Raw genomic sequence first — 18217 nt, 5'->3', positions numbered from 1 at the left:
CGTTCGGCCACGTCGCTCGAGTAATTGAGGCATTTCTCTTTTCCTCGAGATCGATCTTTTATTAGCTTGATGCGCTCGTGATTGATCGAACGAAGGATGGGTTTCTTCGTGCAGGTACTGAGAATGTGTAAATTCGCGATATATCGATTTCACAGATTGTAATTATCAACACGATTTATCGATTCATGTTACGTTGACTGATGTCCCTGGATCTAACGATCGCAAATTTATATCCTGGATGCGTTTTGATTGGCGAAAGTTTGATAGAAGACGAACGACTCTCGTAGGGAATCGTGAGAGGTAATTTGTATCTGTGTACTTAAGTGGTAATTTCTGGACATATATTTGATATTTAATATTTGTAGATTATTGGACAATAATATTTGTTATTTGGAAAATATCTCAAAGTTGAGATAAATAATATTGAACCAGACATTGTACATATAGTTGACAATAAGCCAAATTTTCTGTGTCAATACCATCAACATCTCTGCGAGTAATTAGACTGAATTTTTATCGTGTGCCATCATTGAAGCGCTATAAATAATCGTAATTTTTTAATTCGCATTTCAACAAAAATATGTCCTACAAATTCCATATATCATGCACAAAGAATAATGCAATGCAATTTCAGCAAAGTCATAGACATTTCCCAATTTCTATCCATCATAAAGGAATGTAAAAGGTTTTATTAAAACGAAACCGTCGATATTCGGTGCTGTTCAAAGGGAATAACAGGAAGGCTTATACAAAAGGAAAAGCGCAGAGTGAATACGAAATAAGACAACGCGCGTTTGGCGCTACGATGGTTCCATAGCAGCGTGTAAAATTGCAGACCCGGTTCATTCTGAGAATCTCATTCCAGCCTTAATCCCACGTAATTTGCAAAGTTATACCTTCATTGCAACCGTCTAAAGCCACCTTTTTTCTTAACTATCTATATCTCGCGAGATTTCCACCCGCTTCTCTGAGAGGTGTACGAACAGGGAAGCTTGCATACAATACAGGCGAACGTGTACGCGATAGCAACAACCCTTTAGTCCTTTACCCCATATACTTTAAGTAAATCGTTTCTGTAAAACTTTCGAGGACTCGTGTCACGAACTTTAGAATGCCGGGTCATGAAGTTGTCTAGAGAGTTTTTATATCAAGAACTCTCCCGGATTTCCCTGCAACTTAAGCCTCGTGCACTTCTCAAAACGCACGGTCACTTGAATTCCACTGAAAAGCTCTTACCGGAAACCCATAGAGCAATCTTGCAAGCTGCTTTCACATGTACATTGCATTTTTATACGTTACCCCGACAATTTCACCGACTACCCTTGAAAATTTTTCCTGCACGCTCGACGCGGCCAAAAATATTCTACCTCCGATACCGAGCTGCGTAAACAAGCGAAATTTTCTACTTAAAAACTTGTAGATAAGATAGACCCGTTTGGGTGAAAATTTGATCGATATTTATAATTATTTTTGTTGTTAATGCAACAGAATGTTTAAAATATACGGGATACGTTTTCCTTTTTCCTACTATTTTCTTATTTCAGAAGTTTCATTTAGAACAAGAATGTGAAATTTTAACTAACAATGTATTATATTTCCGGAAACGAACACTTTAAACTTTTGGAGCTCTTCATAATAGTGGAATAATTTATTTTTATATACTGTTCAAAAGCTTAAAATGAAAGTCCATGCATGACATGTAAATTTTTAACACTCACAGAAATGTAAAATTCATTATTTTATTGCATTAACATCTACACGTACGGATATATTCAAAGCATGGTACAGTATACTGCCGTTAAAAGGAAAGAGGAAAACCTGTAATTTTTGCTTATACTTGAACGCACTTTTATTTCTTAATGCTTAATGCTTAATTTCTTAATGCTTTTTTTACCATACCATACAAAGATACGTAATTTCGTGTAATTTAGCTCAAAAGCAGAATTCGATACTACTGATTAACATTTTTAAAAATTATTAATTAGAAAATTAATATTTTTATTAACGTCTTGCTGTAAAATATCTTTTTGCATTCTTTATGTAACTTATTTAATACTTTGACACACTAGATGTCGATTGTTTACGCTTTTTAATCTAACATCTTCTGTTTCGATTACCTACGAATGAATAGCTTTGAGAATTTAATTAAATTTACTAGCATTTAGAGTTTCTGGCCACTCCTTAATAGGATTATGAATTCATGAAAAGGACAGACGTAAGACCAGAATTTAAGATTATAGGCGGATTTTCTAGATTAAAGGTCGGTGTTACGTCCTCGCCTAATTTCCTTACATGTTCCTGTGTAGCAAGTTTCTACAAAACATATACAAAATTTGGAAAATTAGTTTAAAAATACTCGTTAGCGACCTACATACTCAAACCATCAGCCGCTTTTTAAGGAAAGAAATTTAAATTTAGATGGCATATTGCGTTAACTATTGTGGAAGAAAGAGTATTTTTAAAGTCTTTCGTACAAATTATAACTTCTGTAATCTTGAAACTTTCGCAACCTGTGAAAATTTTCATATTTTACTAACTTCAGCGAAATTTATAATATTCCCAAATTTCGCAGCAAATATTGATATTTTTATCGCGTTTTAAAAATAATGGCAAACTTGGGAATGATTCGCTCGACTGTTTATGAAACAAATTTTATGTATATAATTTCCTCACAAATCGTTAAAGCAGTAAACGTGCATAAGCGGTAACATCAATTATTTAACAAACGTATGCATATGTGTTCGTTAATTAAAAGTTGCTGATACGTATGAAATCTTGCAAGACTAATCTCCCAATTTATTCCTGAAAATCACATTCATATATGTGATATTTATATAGGATAGAACACGGATAGCGGATTTCAATCACTTTGAAATATGTTGTCAAGGTTAATTTCCTGGCTCTTGTATACACTCGTTCATAAATACTAGAACACCTGGTGATCTCATACAAAACATGGTAACTGAACTAAATTATCGCATAAACGATTAATCGATCAAAATTTTGCATTCATGCAACGATTCATTATAGTTGTTCGTTATAATCTAAGTTACTCCTTCATTCATTATAGTTTAAGACATCTATTCATTCATTAAGATTACCGTTTATTATAATTTAAGGTTTCACACGAGGCATTAAATTTTTAAATCTTTATCAATTTTTTAATGACACTTCCAACTTTCAGAGTGTTATAATACATGTAACTAAGAGTATATATTTGATTCTACACTTGAATATCGATTAACACATTCATTTTTGATGCATATAGCGTTTTAGAGAGGAAAGGTTTTAAAATTTAATATATTTCTTAACCAATTCCACGTGAAATCTGCTTTTCATTTGATTTCGGGATTAAATATGTGTTTGTATCACTTTTTCGGACATTTACAGAATATTAATAACATTAATTATATATGCAGACTAATATTAACAAAATTAAACTAACATAACAACTGGACTAATGTTACTGTTTCCCTTTACAAAACATAATGGATTTCATATCTATTTTTAAGAATCTTATACCTTCGAATCCACCAAATTATTTTTTTCCTTCAACTACTCTATATTAAAATACATTTTCTAAGCCAGAAAATTAAACAAAAATAGATTCATCATATTCTTTTCGCGTGATCCTCATTTATTTCTATCTTTTTAAGTCTTTCGTTGAAATACACAGAAAGAAGAACGCAATAATCGCATTAATAACATTGCACAAACGAACAAAAACGACGCACTATGTGCGTCGGTAGCAAGAAAAGTCTTAGTATTAACAATGTAAAGACCTTGTTCGTAATTCGTTTCCTTATTAAACGCAATATATTTACGTTCGGATCGAGCACGTTTCTCGAATCCGTTCAAGTAACGTAAAAAGGTATCCATTAGGAAGAAGATTGATACGTTAAGAAAGAAAGCGGGTTAGCGTCTAATTCGAAAGCAGTCGAGCTCGTTCCTTTCGGGTCCCTTTCCCATCAAATCCCCGGCACCGACGTTACAGGAATTCGTTCGGCTTCTGCAGTCGCGGTAATTTCATTTCGTTCACACCGGCTCTATTCGCAGGCTGCCATCGTGTTCGTTGACTCGTACGTATTACTCCGTGGTCTACAGAATTGTTTTTACGAAATTGACTTTTCCCTCGGCCTTCGGGCACAAAGCGGCCAGGGAAAGAAAATCTATTGGCGTTCCGTTTAATGCTCGTCCTCCGCGACGCTTTCCACTTCGGCTACCACCGTTTATTACATTTCAATATTCCGATGTGGTTTAATCACATTACCGAACTTCGAACCGAACAGAAATTTGTAGAAAATACTTTTTGGATAATCTCCTGTAACCATTAGCATATGATAATGCAAACCAGCGCGAGCAACGGGAAAAAACGAGAAATGAAAAGGAAAAGAAAGGAGAGCGCGAGCGTTAATGGCCTGATCTGATGAGGCTCGATGATAAACTCTGCATTACATACACAGATTCTCTTGCACTTTAATGTGCATTAGTGCTTTCGCGTGATTATTCTCGATCGATCTATTGGTGTATCCTTTAGCAATAGCAAGTTTTATTTCGGTATGTTCAACTGGAACCTCGAATTCGTTATTTCAACTATCTTTATTCATTGCTGAATTATTTCGTAACTGTTGAACTGAAAAATAATTTCTCATGTTCCACATTTTCGTTGTTATTGTGCATGTTAAATATGGTAGTTTAAGAAATTATGACCTGGATTCTTTTGCACAATAATTTATTGACTAATAATAGTGAACTGAGACAAGTGACAGGTTGTGGATTATAGACTTTAGATTCTTTGATTTTACGTCAAAAGGAATAATCAGTTAGCTTGTAATTTATACAATTAGTTTGTATTTCGCAACTACTAGCAAAGAAATATTTATATAATATATATTATTAATCTTCTTTATTTTTTATTTTATTTTATTAATATTTATTAAATATTTGATATTTTATCACTATTTTCATTAATTTTTTATTATTATTGTATCATTAATCTTTTCAAACTCATGATTAATGTCTATTTACTTATATATCATTAATATATATTTCTTAAGGTAATTATTTTATCGTAGAAATTTATTCTACAATCGATTTAGGGGTAGTTTAGAATCAATATAGCAGTAGTTCGATGTGCATAATCTGCGCTGTTCACGAATACGCTTAAAGGAATTAGATATGGCAAGTTTGAAATGTCATCATCCTATGTGTCTCTCCATTGATCATTTCATCGTCAGCTTCTGATGATACCAGCGGAATGCCTAGTACATATTTGATTTTCGTATGCATCGCGTTCGTAGTCGATAACACACAGTAGTTCTATCGACATGAAAATCTACCAATTACCGCTTCTATCGACGAACGCAATATCTATTCATTAAGTTTCAAGCTTTTCCAATAGACACGCAGTACGGTCGTACTACCAGCTTCTGCATTTGTCAGTTTCGATTTAGTATAACTCGCATCAAATCTATTTGTTAGAAACGGATTGTTCTATATAAATCATTGTACAAATTAATGAACAGAGGAAACGTTCAATTAAATTAAATCAAAGTATTATAAATTATTTTACGATATGTCGCTGTCGTCTGTAGTTGAAGCTTCAAAATAATCTGTTTCTAATTTTAAATTAATACTATCATGAAATTTTCCACCAATAGATTACATAACAGATAGTATAAAACGAAACGCGGGAGATTCACGTAAAGGTTTATACAACCTACGCTATTTTCAAAAAATGAATGGGAACAATACATAAAGGTCTGTAGTGACATTTTGATCAAAGTTGAATTAACAGTAAAGTATGGTTTTACATTCGCTGTAGATGGTTTTAGTGTGTGCAGGTTGCATATATTTCATCAAAAGATAATGTTGAACGCAAGAAGCAGCACGCTAGATATTTGGAAGTTATGGAGTAGTATTTTAAAAATTTAATTTAAAAACCAAAATCCAAAATATGCGAAATGTATTTTAAAGCCTTATTCATTTCCGTTTAATTTCCTGAAATCCAAAAGGCCGTTCAGTCAACTCATCACACCCACAACCACCAGTTTAGATGACAAGTACACACAATAACCGCAAACCACGAGACAAGACAACATAATAACATTGCGCGTAACGTGCATGCGCATGTGTGTTCCAGTGACCTCGGAGAACGGAAGCGAAGCTCCTACGGCCATCTATTTGACGATGCTGATGCTGTGTATGCTCCAGCTGTTCCTGAGATAGTCACGATACGCCTGAGGCCACGGAAAGGGAGTCCATGGGCGCCGCACCATAAACAGCGCACTAGTCAAAAGGAGGAGCAGAAGGAAAGGAAAAGACAGCAGTTTAAGGGCTGACCGAATCGGTGGCGGGAAACCAAATAATAATATTGTTGAATCGGCATTGGTATCACGTGTTTTTTAGCGTATTCGGTTCGGTTTCGTTCAAAGAGGAATCGAATACCATCGCTTTCATTGTTACATTCTACGTCGTATGTCCCCGATTAAAAATCGTTCATCGAGATCGTGACGATGCAGGACACTACACGGTTTATTGATACGCTTATCTCGACTTATCGGATAATACCATCGCGATTTATTCGAGAGCGACGCGACGTCGTGAACCGGTTCTCGATTCGAAGTATCATAGAGAAGGGCTGATATTCAATTTAATAGCACAGAATGAGATCAGTAATTTTCGGTTTTCAATGTATCGATACTATTTTTTTTTTATATATTTAATGTATCGATATTAGGATTACATCAGCGATTTACTGATAAGCACCATTTTGTAAAGAAAAGTATGATATATAGAATCTAGTATCGAAGGAACGATAGGAGTTTATGAGAATTTTATTATCATTTGATGAAAGTGAAAATAATATTAGAAGAAGTTATTGGATACATAAAAGTCTGCAATTAAAGTCAGTTTAGTCCTGAACTGCAAATATCCATATTTTTGTCATTCATAAATTCCTCGTTAGATTATAATCATGAAATAAAAATTCAGAATTTTAAAGATCACTAATTTGTACAGTCAAACTCCATTTATCCCAGCTCATTAGGCAACATCATAATTGATACAATATTTCCCATTTATAATTTGTCATTCCTATAATAATAATTCATTTTTCCTCCAATTCCCACCAGATAAAGTTCCGTTCGAATAAATAAAACCGCTATACCTTTATAGTTAAGGATTACATTTAACGTATATATAATATGAATATAAGTACATCAAGATTAGTCTAATATCACATACCGTGCTATTAAATGGACAACAGCCTTAACACACGCACGAGCTCCTCGTAATGAAAAGACAGTTATAATGTAATACGTGTTCGATCGACAAATGCTCAAACAAATTCCGCGTCCGATAAGTAACGAAAAACCAATTGATCGTTCGAGGACAAGGTCGAGAGTGGCTTTAAAGTGAAAATCTTTTGCTTGCGTATCGCGTTTCCGCTTCAAAGGATCCCTGTCACAGATATTCTATTCCGGTTTCCATCACGAACGTTGCAAAAAGAACACGTAATTGACGACGAGACATAGAGAGCCTGATTGGTGAAATATAAGGTTCCAAACAAGGTATAGTGGTACAGGAAAATATTTGAACACTTATAGAAACCTTTTATAAATATGTTGTATGCATTGTGTAAAACGATTTGAAATTTCATTAGTACTATATTGAGACACGAATGTCATTATTATAGTGAGTAAGAAAACAATTTACAAAATATATGTAGAAGTTACAATACATTTGCTGTAAAAATATATAGGGTGGTTGGTAATTGGTGGTACAAGCGGAAAGGGGGTGATTCTACGCGAAAAAAGAAGTTGAAAATATAGAATAAAAATTTTTTTTTAATTTTTTTTTTAATTTTTCCATAACGATAACGATCTATAGTGAAATCCTTTATAACGTACCGCACGCGTACCGAGCGAAAATTCAAAGTCGATTTTCTCGAAAACAAAGCCTCAAACGAAAAATTTTTATTCTATATTTTCGATTTCCTTTTTCGCGTAGAATCACCCCCTTTCTGCTTGTACCACCAGTTACTAACCACCCTGTATTTAGTTAAAAATTAGTATATAGCATGAATAGTCACCTTCGAAACATAATAAGTGTTAAAGATGATAACTAAATACCGAAGCTTGTTAATAAAATGGATAATTGACTATTTAAATACTTTTGTGGACTTCGCAAAACATATATTTACACTAATTATCTTGTATCTTCTACGTAAATTTTTTCATTTGTTCCTAACTTTTCCAATATAATTATGACAGCCGTGTCTCACTATAGTACTAATAAAATTTCGAAACGTTTCGTACGACACACATAATTCACGTAATTTACATAATTCACGCGTATTCATAAAAGGATTCTACAATTTATCGAATACTTTTATGAACCACTGTAGAAATGGTGTTCAAGCACTACATCATCCTATTTCGTCCTTCGATGAGGGAGGACAGACACGATCGAATGTCCTGCCATTATTCCACCTAAAGATGCGTGTCATGCCGCGCTCTACGTCATTCTATCGTGTTTATTGAACCATTGTCCGTAGACCAGGTGAAGGACCGGAGATGGATGCTATGATTTTGATGCGAAGGACTAGTCAAGTGGCGCTCGCCAGACTCCTAACTTTTCCTTTCCCTCTTCTCTCTTGCGTGTCCCACGTAGCACAGAAAAATGCCACCTACCTTCGTTTCACGTCGTAACCATGCTTCCATGCGAAAATATTCGCAGTACAAGGTATTCACGAGAGGAACACGCGCGTACAATTACACACATGTTTGTTGATATCGTGCAATGTGTGTATGTGTGAGAGAGAGAGAGGTATTTTGGGTAATGTGTAATAATCGAGGTTAATTGATGTGGTACAGGGAGCTAGGTCTTAGTTTGATTTATTTCTGGGAATATTTTATGTGATGTTATTGATTTGTTATATGGATTGATTGAAAATTGCATTTTGGATACATTGGAGAAGGTCTGTGTTAATTGTTTTACAGTTTATAATAGTACTTTATACTTAAATACTTTGATTTCTCGATGAATTGTGAGAATAAAATTTCATGTTATACGATTAAAGGACCTGATTAAGGGATCTGTTACAAATGTTATAAGAGACAATTACAAATATTATACAGATGTGTTAGGAATAGCCGGCGATAAGTAACTCAGAACTACAAATTTTTAAATACAACATAAAAATTATTAATAAAAGATGTTAAAGTGATTAAAATTATTTCAAGCTTCTAGAAATAGAAATACGTTCTGTTTAAGAAAAATACAGGATTCTCTTTTGCGTCTAATATCTAGTGTTGATTTTACATTTTCGCTTTTGGATAGCGAAATGTAGGAGAAATATATATTTGTTTATAGAATGCCTATCATTCTTCTTAAATTAAAATTTTGTTACGTTCAAAATATCTTCTCCCTTTATCTTTCTAGTATCTTTTAATCGCTAATCTTAATATTAATATTCGGTATTTTAAGGGGAAATTATATTTCGTTTAAAAAAACATCATTTTCTATGTTCATTAGTATAATATTTCTTCCTGCCAAGCAATATATATTTACATCTATTTCCAATTTTTGCCTTCAAAAAAATTTCCAATCAATCTATATATCGTTATTGTCAAGCGCGAAATAAAGCGGTTTTTACAAATATTGTAAGATCTCACTAATATTTGCGATTTACGCTATAAATATTTCTTCAATTTTAACAGGGAAGCGAATATACCAAATGATAAAGTTACTTAAAATCCTGTATAATACTAGATATAGAACATAGAAACTAACGAACAAAAGATAATTAAACGAAACAAAAGCGTAATTATAAATCATACTGAAAGTTGCGTCAAGTATCGCGTAATGGTTATACCAAACGAAGAATTGTTACAATATGGAATGGACCGTGAGACAAGGTTTGAAAAGTAGCCCAAAAAGCGCAATATTTTTTTATATACCTTTCGGTGCGTTTGCTCGAATATTTTCCGCTTGCCAACGTATAAGTTGTATCAACAATCAAGAGCTTTCGTTTCATGCAAAATGTTTCGCAAAATACGGATATTTGAATATACAGTGACTCTCAAAAATATTTGAACACTTATTATGGAAAACTTTATGTGTATAAAACATTTTGATACTTCATTGACACGATGATAAGACGCGATTGCTATGATTATATTACTAAACTTTGAAACCGATCTGAAAATGTATATAGAAGCTACAAGATATTTATTATGAACATATATTCAATAAAAAAAATTAGCATACAGCATGAATAGCTAACTCGAACGTGCAATAAGTATCAAAAAAAGATAGTCCCATTGAGTATCAAGGCTTATTAATATAATGTGAACAAATGACTGTTTAAACACTTTAGTGGCGTTTGCTAATGAAATTTTAAAATGTTTCGTGCAACGCACATGGAATATTCATAGATGTCTACAAGTGTTTCAATAGTTTTCGAGTCACCGTATCTGGTTAAGAAGGGCCGGATCGATAATTTGATTGTAGAAAAGGAAGCGGAATTTCAAGGCTGAAGTAGAGACACAACCCCCTCCCACATGTCTCCTTTTTATTAAAGAAAGTCTAAAATTGCTGAAGGATTCCATGCGTCTGTAAAGCGTCCACGTGCCGCGTGTTTCTCCAGTTTGCGGATAGGAAAATCGTTCGTGTTATTCCATAGACATAGAAAACGCTCCTTTTTACCTACGTGCATATGTAACCAGGCCGGATCTTCGGCAAACTCCACCAAGCATTTACGCAGGATGTCGATGTAAAAAGGAGAACCGGTATATACAAGGATAAGGCGAAAGAGAGTTTTTTATTCTTCGAGAGCAAATGTATTGACAACAGCCAAAGCTACGCGTATGTAGTGTCAAGCAAGATGAATTGACGTTAAGCATGTAAATTCTCAACTGTATATAAAGCATTGGAAGAATGTAGCGCAGTCGACAAAGGTATCGTGAAAATTGATGGCAGGGGTACGCGTCAAAATTTTTCATAGAGAAAATATACTTGCGTTTTCTTAGAAATTTCCATAGATGATCACGATTTTAATAACTTTTGGAAATTTTTGGTTCGAAAGTCGCAGAGGAATATGTGTAATCGTATACTGTGTTTCGTAAGTATAAAATCACCTAAAGACCTTCAACTTTTATATCGTCCTCTGGTGGTAACGTAATAAGGTAACGAAACGTACTATGTTTGAAATCGTACTGAAAAATAATGTAATTTTTTCTCCAGGGAAAGGTACATTACGTCTCTCTGTAAAGGAAAATGATTATTTCACTGGAAAACTAGGTTATTCTCGTTTTATAAGTATAGAACCAAAAAAAAAAAAAAAAAAATATTGAAGTCAAGATACCAGACACATAAAATGAAATTGTAACATTGTTAGTAAGTATGGATACCTCTCCATATCCAATAAGTGTTATTGTTCGATTTTGAACACTTCTTGTCAGATCTTGTCGTATTGTACCTTATACTTTATACACATATAGGAATCGAAGAATTGGCAATACTGAAATGGTTTTACAAATCATTTGTTATGAGTCACAGTATAGATGGAGCATCTATTTTTTAGCGACTTGTATAGCGAAAAATTTACTTGTTTCGCTTGTTTTATCAGGAGAAAAAGGTTAGTCGCCGGATAGAGCGGATTGCGAGTGAAATACATCGGATAAAATGATCCTTTTTATATTAACCGACAACGCGGCGTTGTGCTTACACCGTGCGCCATTTCATAAATTCTGTTCTCGTTTGTACACAATTGTATCTTTCGTCTACCGGCCGTATCCCCGGTACCGGTCGGGGGTTACAAACGTACACGACTCTGTATAGGGTTTCCGGTAGATCCCAGTGTAAACTTAACTGGTAGATATTTTTCCGTGTGCAAGAACACGGTTGGAAAAAAGTGAAGAATAAATTTTTGTAAGTGTACATGCGGCTTTCGAAAGAGATGACGGCGAACGCGAAGCAACTATGAATTTAACGGAAACAATGGATAAAATTTGTAGAATAGATATACCAGAAAAATACTCCGATGTACGTTCAGCTTACGAAGAAGTAATGCTACAATGTTGTAACGAATAGCTGCCATGTTACATATTTGAAACGAAAAGTGAAACTTTACATTGTAAAATTTCGTTGGAAATATCATTTATACTGAACAAAAAAAAGAGAAGAGAAAAATCAAATACTCGCGTTTGACATTCAATCAACGTCTTAAAATACCAAAGAGATATTTGTTTTTGCATTTTTATTACGTAAAACGCGTTATTTTTTCTTTTCCTTTTTTTTAGCGTAAAAAATTACTTTAACATGGTTGTATGTATTATAAGGAAGAAAGATCTAACGGTTTCGATTAAAACTGCCATTATTCATAACCTGAATGATATATTTCCAGTGAAGAAGTTAACGCATTTCGTATTGTATCTATTATTTCCGAAATTTGCTTAATCGTCGATGAAACTTCCTGTATTTCCATTTAAAAGATCTAGAAAAATTTCCAGAATTGAAAAAGTATTTAATATTGATATAAAAAAGATGTACTTTTATCGAAATCGGCGATTAAGTGACAATAAAAGAGAAACGCGAATTGCGTTGACTTCACTCAACAACCATTGTTACAAGTAATAACTCCCTGTATAAATACACTACTGCTCGAATGTATTCGGACACTTGCTTATTTTTAACACGACGTTTTATGTAATTAAATTACAGATCAAAAGTGCAGCTGATTTTATCTATTATGTTATTATTGTGACAGCTATCTTAGAACATTATGAAACGATAAAATTGTAAATTTGTCGTAAATTGTACATTTGTAAAAACTAATATGCGACAACAGAATTGGTATCTGTAAGTATCAAACTTTATAGACCGCTTTCGTTATTTGAGATGTTCTTTATCTTTAAGTTGTTTAGTTATTAAGCTATAGACCGTATAAAAGAGGTTCTTAATTCACATGGTAATATTTAAAATTGGATATATCGATGAATTGCATATTTAATTTGAATAAATTGTTGCTAAATTTTTAAATAAATAATTTAAATCTACACGATCTCTCTATTAATTCCATAAAATGATAATAAACATGCCTCTGGCCACTATTTTACTTCTAATTTATTCACGCAACTAGCACTTACTGTTAGCTATACATTTATTTTCTAATTTCAGTTGCTACAAATCGTCGAAGTATCCAGATACTAACAAGCAGTAGTGTACGTCGTATTATCCCTTTTAAACCTGCGTATCTGCCAGAGCAAATTTATTTGACGTTTGTTGCTCGTTCCCTAAGGAGGGATTTACATGTTACCGATTACGATGGCGATTCAGTGGACACCCGGTATAAAATTGATCCCAGGGAGTAGAGCCGTCCGCAGGCGAAGGGGCCACAATTAACTCAAACCAGGATCTCTGTACCCTCTAGACATGTCGAAGCTGCCAAAGTTGCGGAAGGAAGTACGACGTCTGCTGGGCCAAAGTTTGCAGGACGAATACCGTGCAGGTACACCACCTTTAGGATATTGTGTACTCTCCGGAGCTGCCTTGGATGATTGTGTATCCTCTGCAATTGTACGTATATACCGCTATTAGTCGGTCAACGTGTATACGTGCGCCTGTTTCTATGAACCAGAATGGCTTCCATCCCACACACAAACACGACAAAGGAAACGACCTTTCAGTTACCTGAAACGTCGTCGCCGTAACAATTACCACTGCTGCCTCTCTGTGTCTTCTCTCTTCGCCACATCCACTATTTTCCACCGTGCCACATCCTCTCTTCGCTCGGTCCACTTCTCTCTCACAGCTCTTGCTCAATGCGCTCTTCTTTCCTACGTCACTTTAACCATCTGTCTTTCCACGTTTCGTTTCTCCTAGTTCTGCTCCTTTTTGTTACTTTCTCTATTCTCCTCTGGCCTCTCACGTCTCTTCCTGTTTGTCTCCTCCGCAGCTGCGGAAAGCAACACAGGTGGCTCCACTACCGAAAGTAGTACCAGGAGTTGGCGGCGTGAAGCGACTTCGTCTGGGTGACTGGTGCAAAATAAACTTTGTTTCGGGCTCCGCTTAATATCCCTCCAGCCATCAAATACTGTTACGCGAGAACACCAGCCCGTATACTCGTTCCCCAGAAATCCTCTTCTTTGTCCGCCACTTCGGCCACAGCGGAGAAGGAAAACCGCGAACCTGTCTCCTCTCTCCGCGTTTCGGTCTCGTTATGAACATCTTCAATGACACCGGCTGATACATTTAGTTTGCGTGTCCTGAATTAGATACGCAACTCTGCTCTCTCTTCAGTGAGATGATGCATCGCTGCGTTTCGCTGCGTTTAACAACGAGAACTTTCTAACGCGCGGCAATAACTCTCTTGTTGAGAGCCTCTTTCTCGCCTCGACGCCCTAAACTCGCACTTTTTCTCAGAACTGATACCAGGTTCCTAACTTCGAAATCGCGTGCTCGTCTAGGTAAATAGTACAGAGCATTTTGTACGGAGCAATAAATGGCGAATGTAAATTTCGAGCTAAGCTAACAGGTACCCAACACGCGAATTCTTAATGTGGATATGTACGTGTGAATTTGATGTTTAATTTATTACCATTGATTTCCTCAAGGATTGTTAGCGTATTTGATGATATAACGTAAATAATATAAAAACATACCGTCATTGCAAAATACTAAAGATTGAACCATCGTATGGAGAGGCAATTTTTACTCGAATTGTCACGTACTACAGCAATGGGGTAGCAAGCCCATTTAACAAATTTTTTGGATCATTTTATATAACTAACCCAGAAAATATCACAGAGAGACGAAGCTCATATTCAATACGTGCGTTCTACACCAATGAAACTGTAAAATTATCAAATATTTTCGAATCAAACCAAAAAACTGTCGTTCTAAGTAAGAAAGCCGACAAATGAACCGATTAATAAATTTTCTCCAAAGATTCGGTCGGATGAAGTAGGAACTAGAGTAATTTGCCAATAATTTCAAGGAAGTTTCCATTCGGGGCGACTTAACGCGGAGCGAATCTCGAATTGGAGTTTCACAACGACGAAAACATCAGAAACGCATTCCGAACGAAGTTTTATACGGCAGTTGGAATTGTTTTCCGTGTTCAAGGACGCGTGCCATGAACATTATTTCGCGCAAAGCACCGCATTAGCTGGAAGAAAGACGATTGGCATTAGGTCGCGCGCGATCTTTGCTCCAGATGCCGATTCACCGAGACAGAGTAATGGACTTTAGCTAGTTTATGCCTCGTTCTCAACGAGCGATCCTCCCGGAAACGACTCAAAAGATACTTCCGTCGCGGGCGCAACGACTAACCCGCTGTGAATTGATACTACGCCGAGCGAACATTTGCTCAAGCTGTTTGTACGAGAGAAAGATCGTAGCGGAAAAGCTTCTCTCCGATTAGAAGCGCGCCCAGTTCTGTAATGGAAGATCGTGTGTGCACGTAGTAACATTGCAACCTAAGCCCTCTTAGTGGGCTGAAACGCAGACCGGCTCGCGAAGGATCTCATTAATCCTTCGAGGATACCTTTTTAAGCGTCGTGATTGATCCTTTCAATTGATGGCCGAGATTGACGAACAGCTAAAATAAAAAGAGAATATTTTTATTCGTGCGTTGCGAACGAGAATCGTTCGATACCCTGGACGAGATATTCGATATGAAATTATCAAATGTCAATAATCGTTTGTTGTTCGATGAATTTCGAAAGATTGAAATAAACGTATATACATTGTATGTTTGTCGATGATGAAATCCCTCTTTTTATGTGTACGTTGTATTCTCATGTATCGGAGAAGATTGAGGGCTGAGTTTTTCTTTTATTTTAATTATATTATTTTGTGGCAGAAAGTACTGCTTGGTTAAGAAAGTTTCTTGTTGTAAAAAATATGCTAAACGTCAGTGTTGGATAACATTTAATGCAATTAACGATTAACGATTGCAATTGGAATGTATGATTATTCATAGCGATTAACGAGTATAACAGGTATTTAATCGTCAATTGAACTAACGATTAATCACTTAATCGTCAATTGAATTAATGATTAACTATTAAAATTCTCTTCAACATGAAATTGATGTTTGCATCTGTGTGTGTAGTTAACTACGAGTTAGTATTCATTTAATACAATATACATTCGTATACATTGAATAGAACTTTGATTGAATTTAAATTAAAAAGCTATTGTACTATAAGAATCGACAATTGACGATTGCTGATTAATAAATAACAACTAATTTCTTCAACGCTGATAATTCAATTAGATAAAAACGTGTAATCGATCGATATCCAACACTGTTTGACGTCAATGTGTACTTATTTCATTCGGGTATATGATAGTATAAGATCCAAAAACAATTTTTATTCATTTTTTATTGTAAGCTACCTTTATCTCTTATTCAAATAAACTCAATAGACTTTCATAGAATAGAAGAATAATTTTTTTCACGATATAATTACCATTACTTTGAAAGGGAAAGTGTCGAGAATCAGTGAATTAAATACATGTGATTATATAATGACAAAGAAAGGCAAGCATTTAAGCACCGTTTATAGGTACCGTTCGTGCTGCAAAGTGAGAACAGAAAAGAATAAAGGAAGATTTAGTGATTCGTGGAAATCCAACATTCGCTGGGGAATTCGAATATCAATCACCGTGTATTGTTTCAACTCTTATAGAAGAGCATCGTTTGCTTTCATTTCTCGAACGGCAGCAGTGGAATGTTACGAATTATCGGAGCTTTACTGTTCATGTACGGAAATCATCCTTTTTTAAAGTTGATTGCTTTCAGATATTGAATCCGAACAGATTCTTTCTTCATACACGAGCCATACAGAAGTCAAATTGATCAATTCTATCAAGGTTAATCGTTTGATTTCTAAAAAATTGAACGTTAATTATGTACTTTGATACTGAAATTAGGAAATTTTCAGAAAACGAAATCAATCGTTTCGATATTTGAGCGAATAAAGAAACAATTATATCGACTTCCCTCTTTCAGATTTTACCCTCCAAATTTTTAATTAAAAATAAGTGGAATATCGAAAGTATATTTTATTTTCGTTAGATTTCCTTTTCATGAAGTTTGATTTGTAAAATTTATTAGGTACGCACGCATACCAGGTAAACCACAGTAATGCCGTAGGTATATTAGCCGCAATTATGTTTCCCTGGAATGTACATTACATCCTGTCTATTAACGTAATTCAACTTGTATTACTGAACTAATTTACTTGGATAACTAATGTACTACCGCGTATGTTATTAGCGTGTAGAAAATCAGTCAAATTGGTGACTTAACAATTCAATCTTTCGACGATTAAAAATTGATGTAACTAATTATATCTTGGATAATTTACACGCACATCCAGAGTCTATTAATCATGTACCTAATGAAATGTTAAAATGTAAACAATTGATTTAGCTCCTGAAAGATTCAACTAGCCAATCGACAGATAAGAGTATTTCATTACAAATTATTTTGTCTCCTATTAAACAATACGTAACTATGCATTCAATATTGAAATAGCAAAGTCAAGTCAACTAGCCAGTTAAGGCTAGAGTTAAGTGGATATCTATGGAAATTTAACGTGATGCTGTTACATTTGTAATTCATCGAGTTACCGTATGTTACAGACAATTCTGAAGTACAGGTCGTATAATAGAATGAATTTATATTGGTCGCAAAGCACACCCTTCTCACCAAGGTTCTTTTACTTTTCTTCTCTTACTCGGAACACCTTTCTTTCTTGACTAACTGGTTCGCGCGTTCGACGGCTATTTACCTTGGCTTCTCGTAAATTTTTCAAACAATTTTATCGTGGTAACGTACCAGAAAGGATCGACAACCACTGGTAGCTGAAATAGGTTAAGAGCGTGCAACTTGAATTCTTTTGTGTTATCGCTCCGTTATGTACGCAAAAATATATTTTTCTTTGGTAACATTGAAATGTGAAATCTGTGCCAAGGATAGCGATGGAATGTGAGAAACATACAATAACTTTCCTTGGTTTCTATACGCGGGATTTATTTGTCAGTAAACTGAGTTTAAAAAGCAAATTTAAGAGTATTTAATACATTTCAGGAATAATAGCGTAGCGTAATATATTCGTTCGTGACGTATAAACTTGCGATTGCTACGACATTTTAATTTTCTTCTCTGACATTATTTCATTTAACTGTATTTTGTTGAGGA

At 34.8% G+C, this 18217-nt stretch overlaps 1 protein-coding gene across 2 annotated transcripts in view; it reads left to right on the top strand.

Annotated features, from left to right (window-relative positions):
* LOC126865899 (uncharacterized) overlaps positions 1–13061 on the top strand; it is a 210428-nt gene extending 197367 nt beyond the window's left edge. Inside the window, exons 6-7 of one of the 2 annotated variants that reach the window (XR_007689720.1) lie at positions 6143–7906; positions 7960–13061. Coding sequence is in view for 1 of the 2 variants with exons in the window: in XM_050618851.1 (XP_050474808.1) it covers positions 6143–6228 (86 nt within the window). In the remaining variant the exon portion in view is untranslated. The other variant, XM_050618851.1, reaches the window with a different exon arrangement.
* Positions 13062–18217: the final 5156 nt, after the last annotated feature.

The sequence above is a fragment of the Bombus huntii genome, chromosome 5 (assembly GCF_024542735.1).
Source record: "Bombus huntii isolate Logan2020A chromosome 5, iyBomHunt1.1, whole genome shotgun sequence".
Taxonomy (NCBI): Eukaryota; Metazoa; Arthropoda; class Insecta; order Hymenoptera; family Apidae; genus Bombus; species Bombus huntii.
Note: the sequence above shows the minus strand (reverse complement) of the source record. Positions and strands in the feature narration are given on the sequence as shown.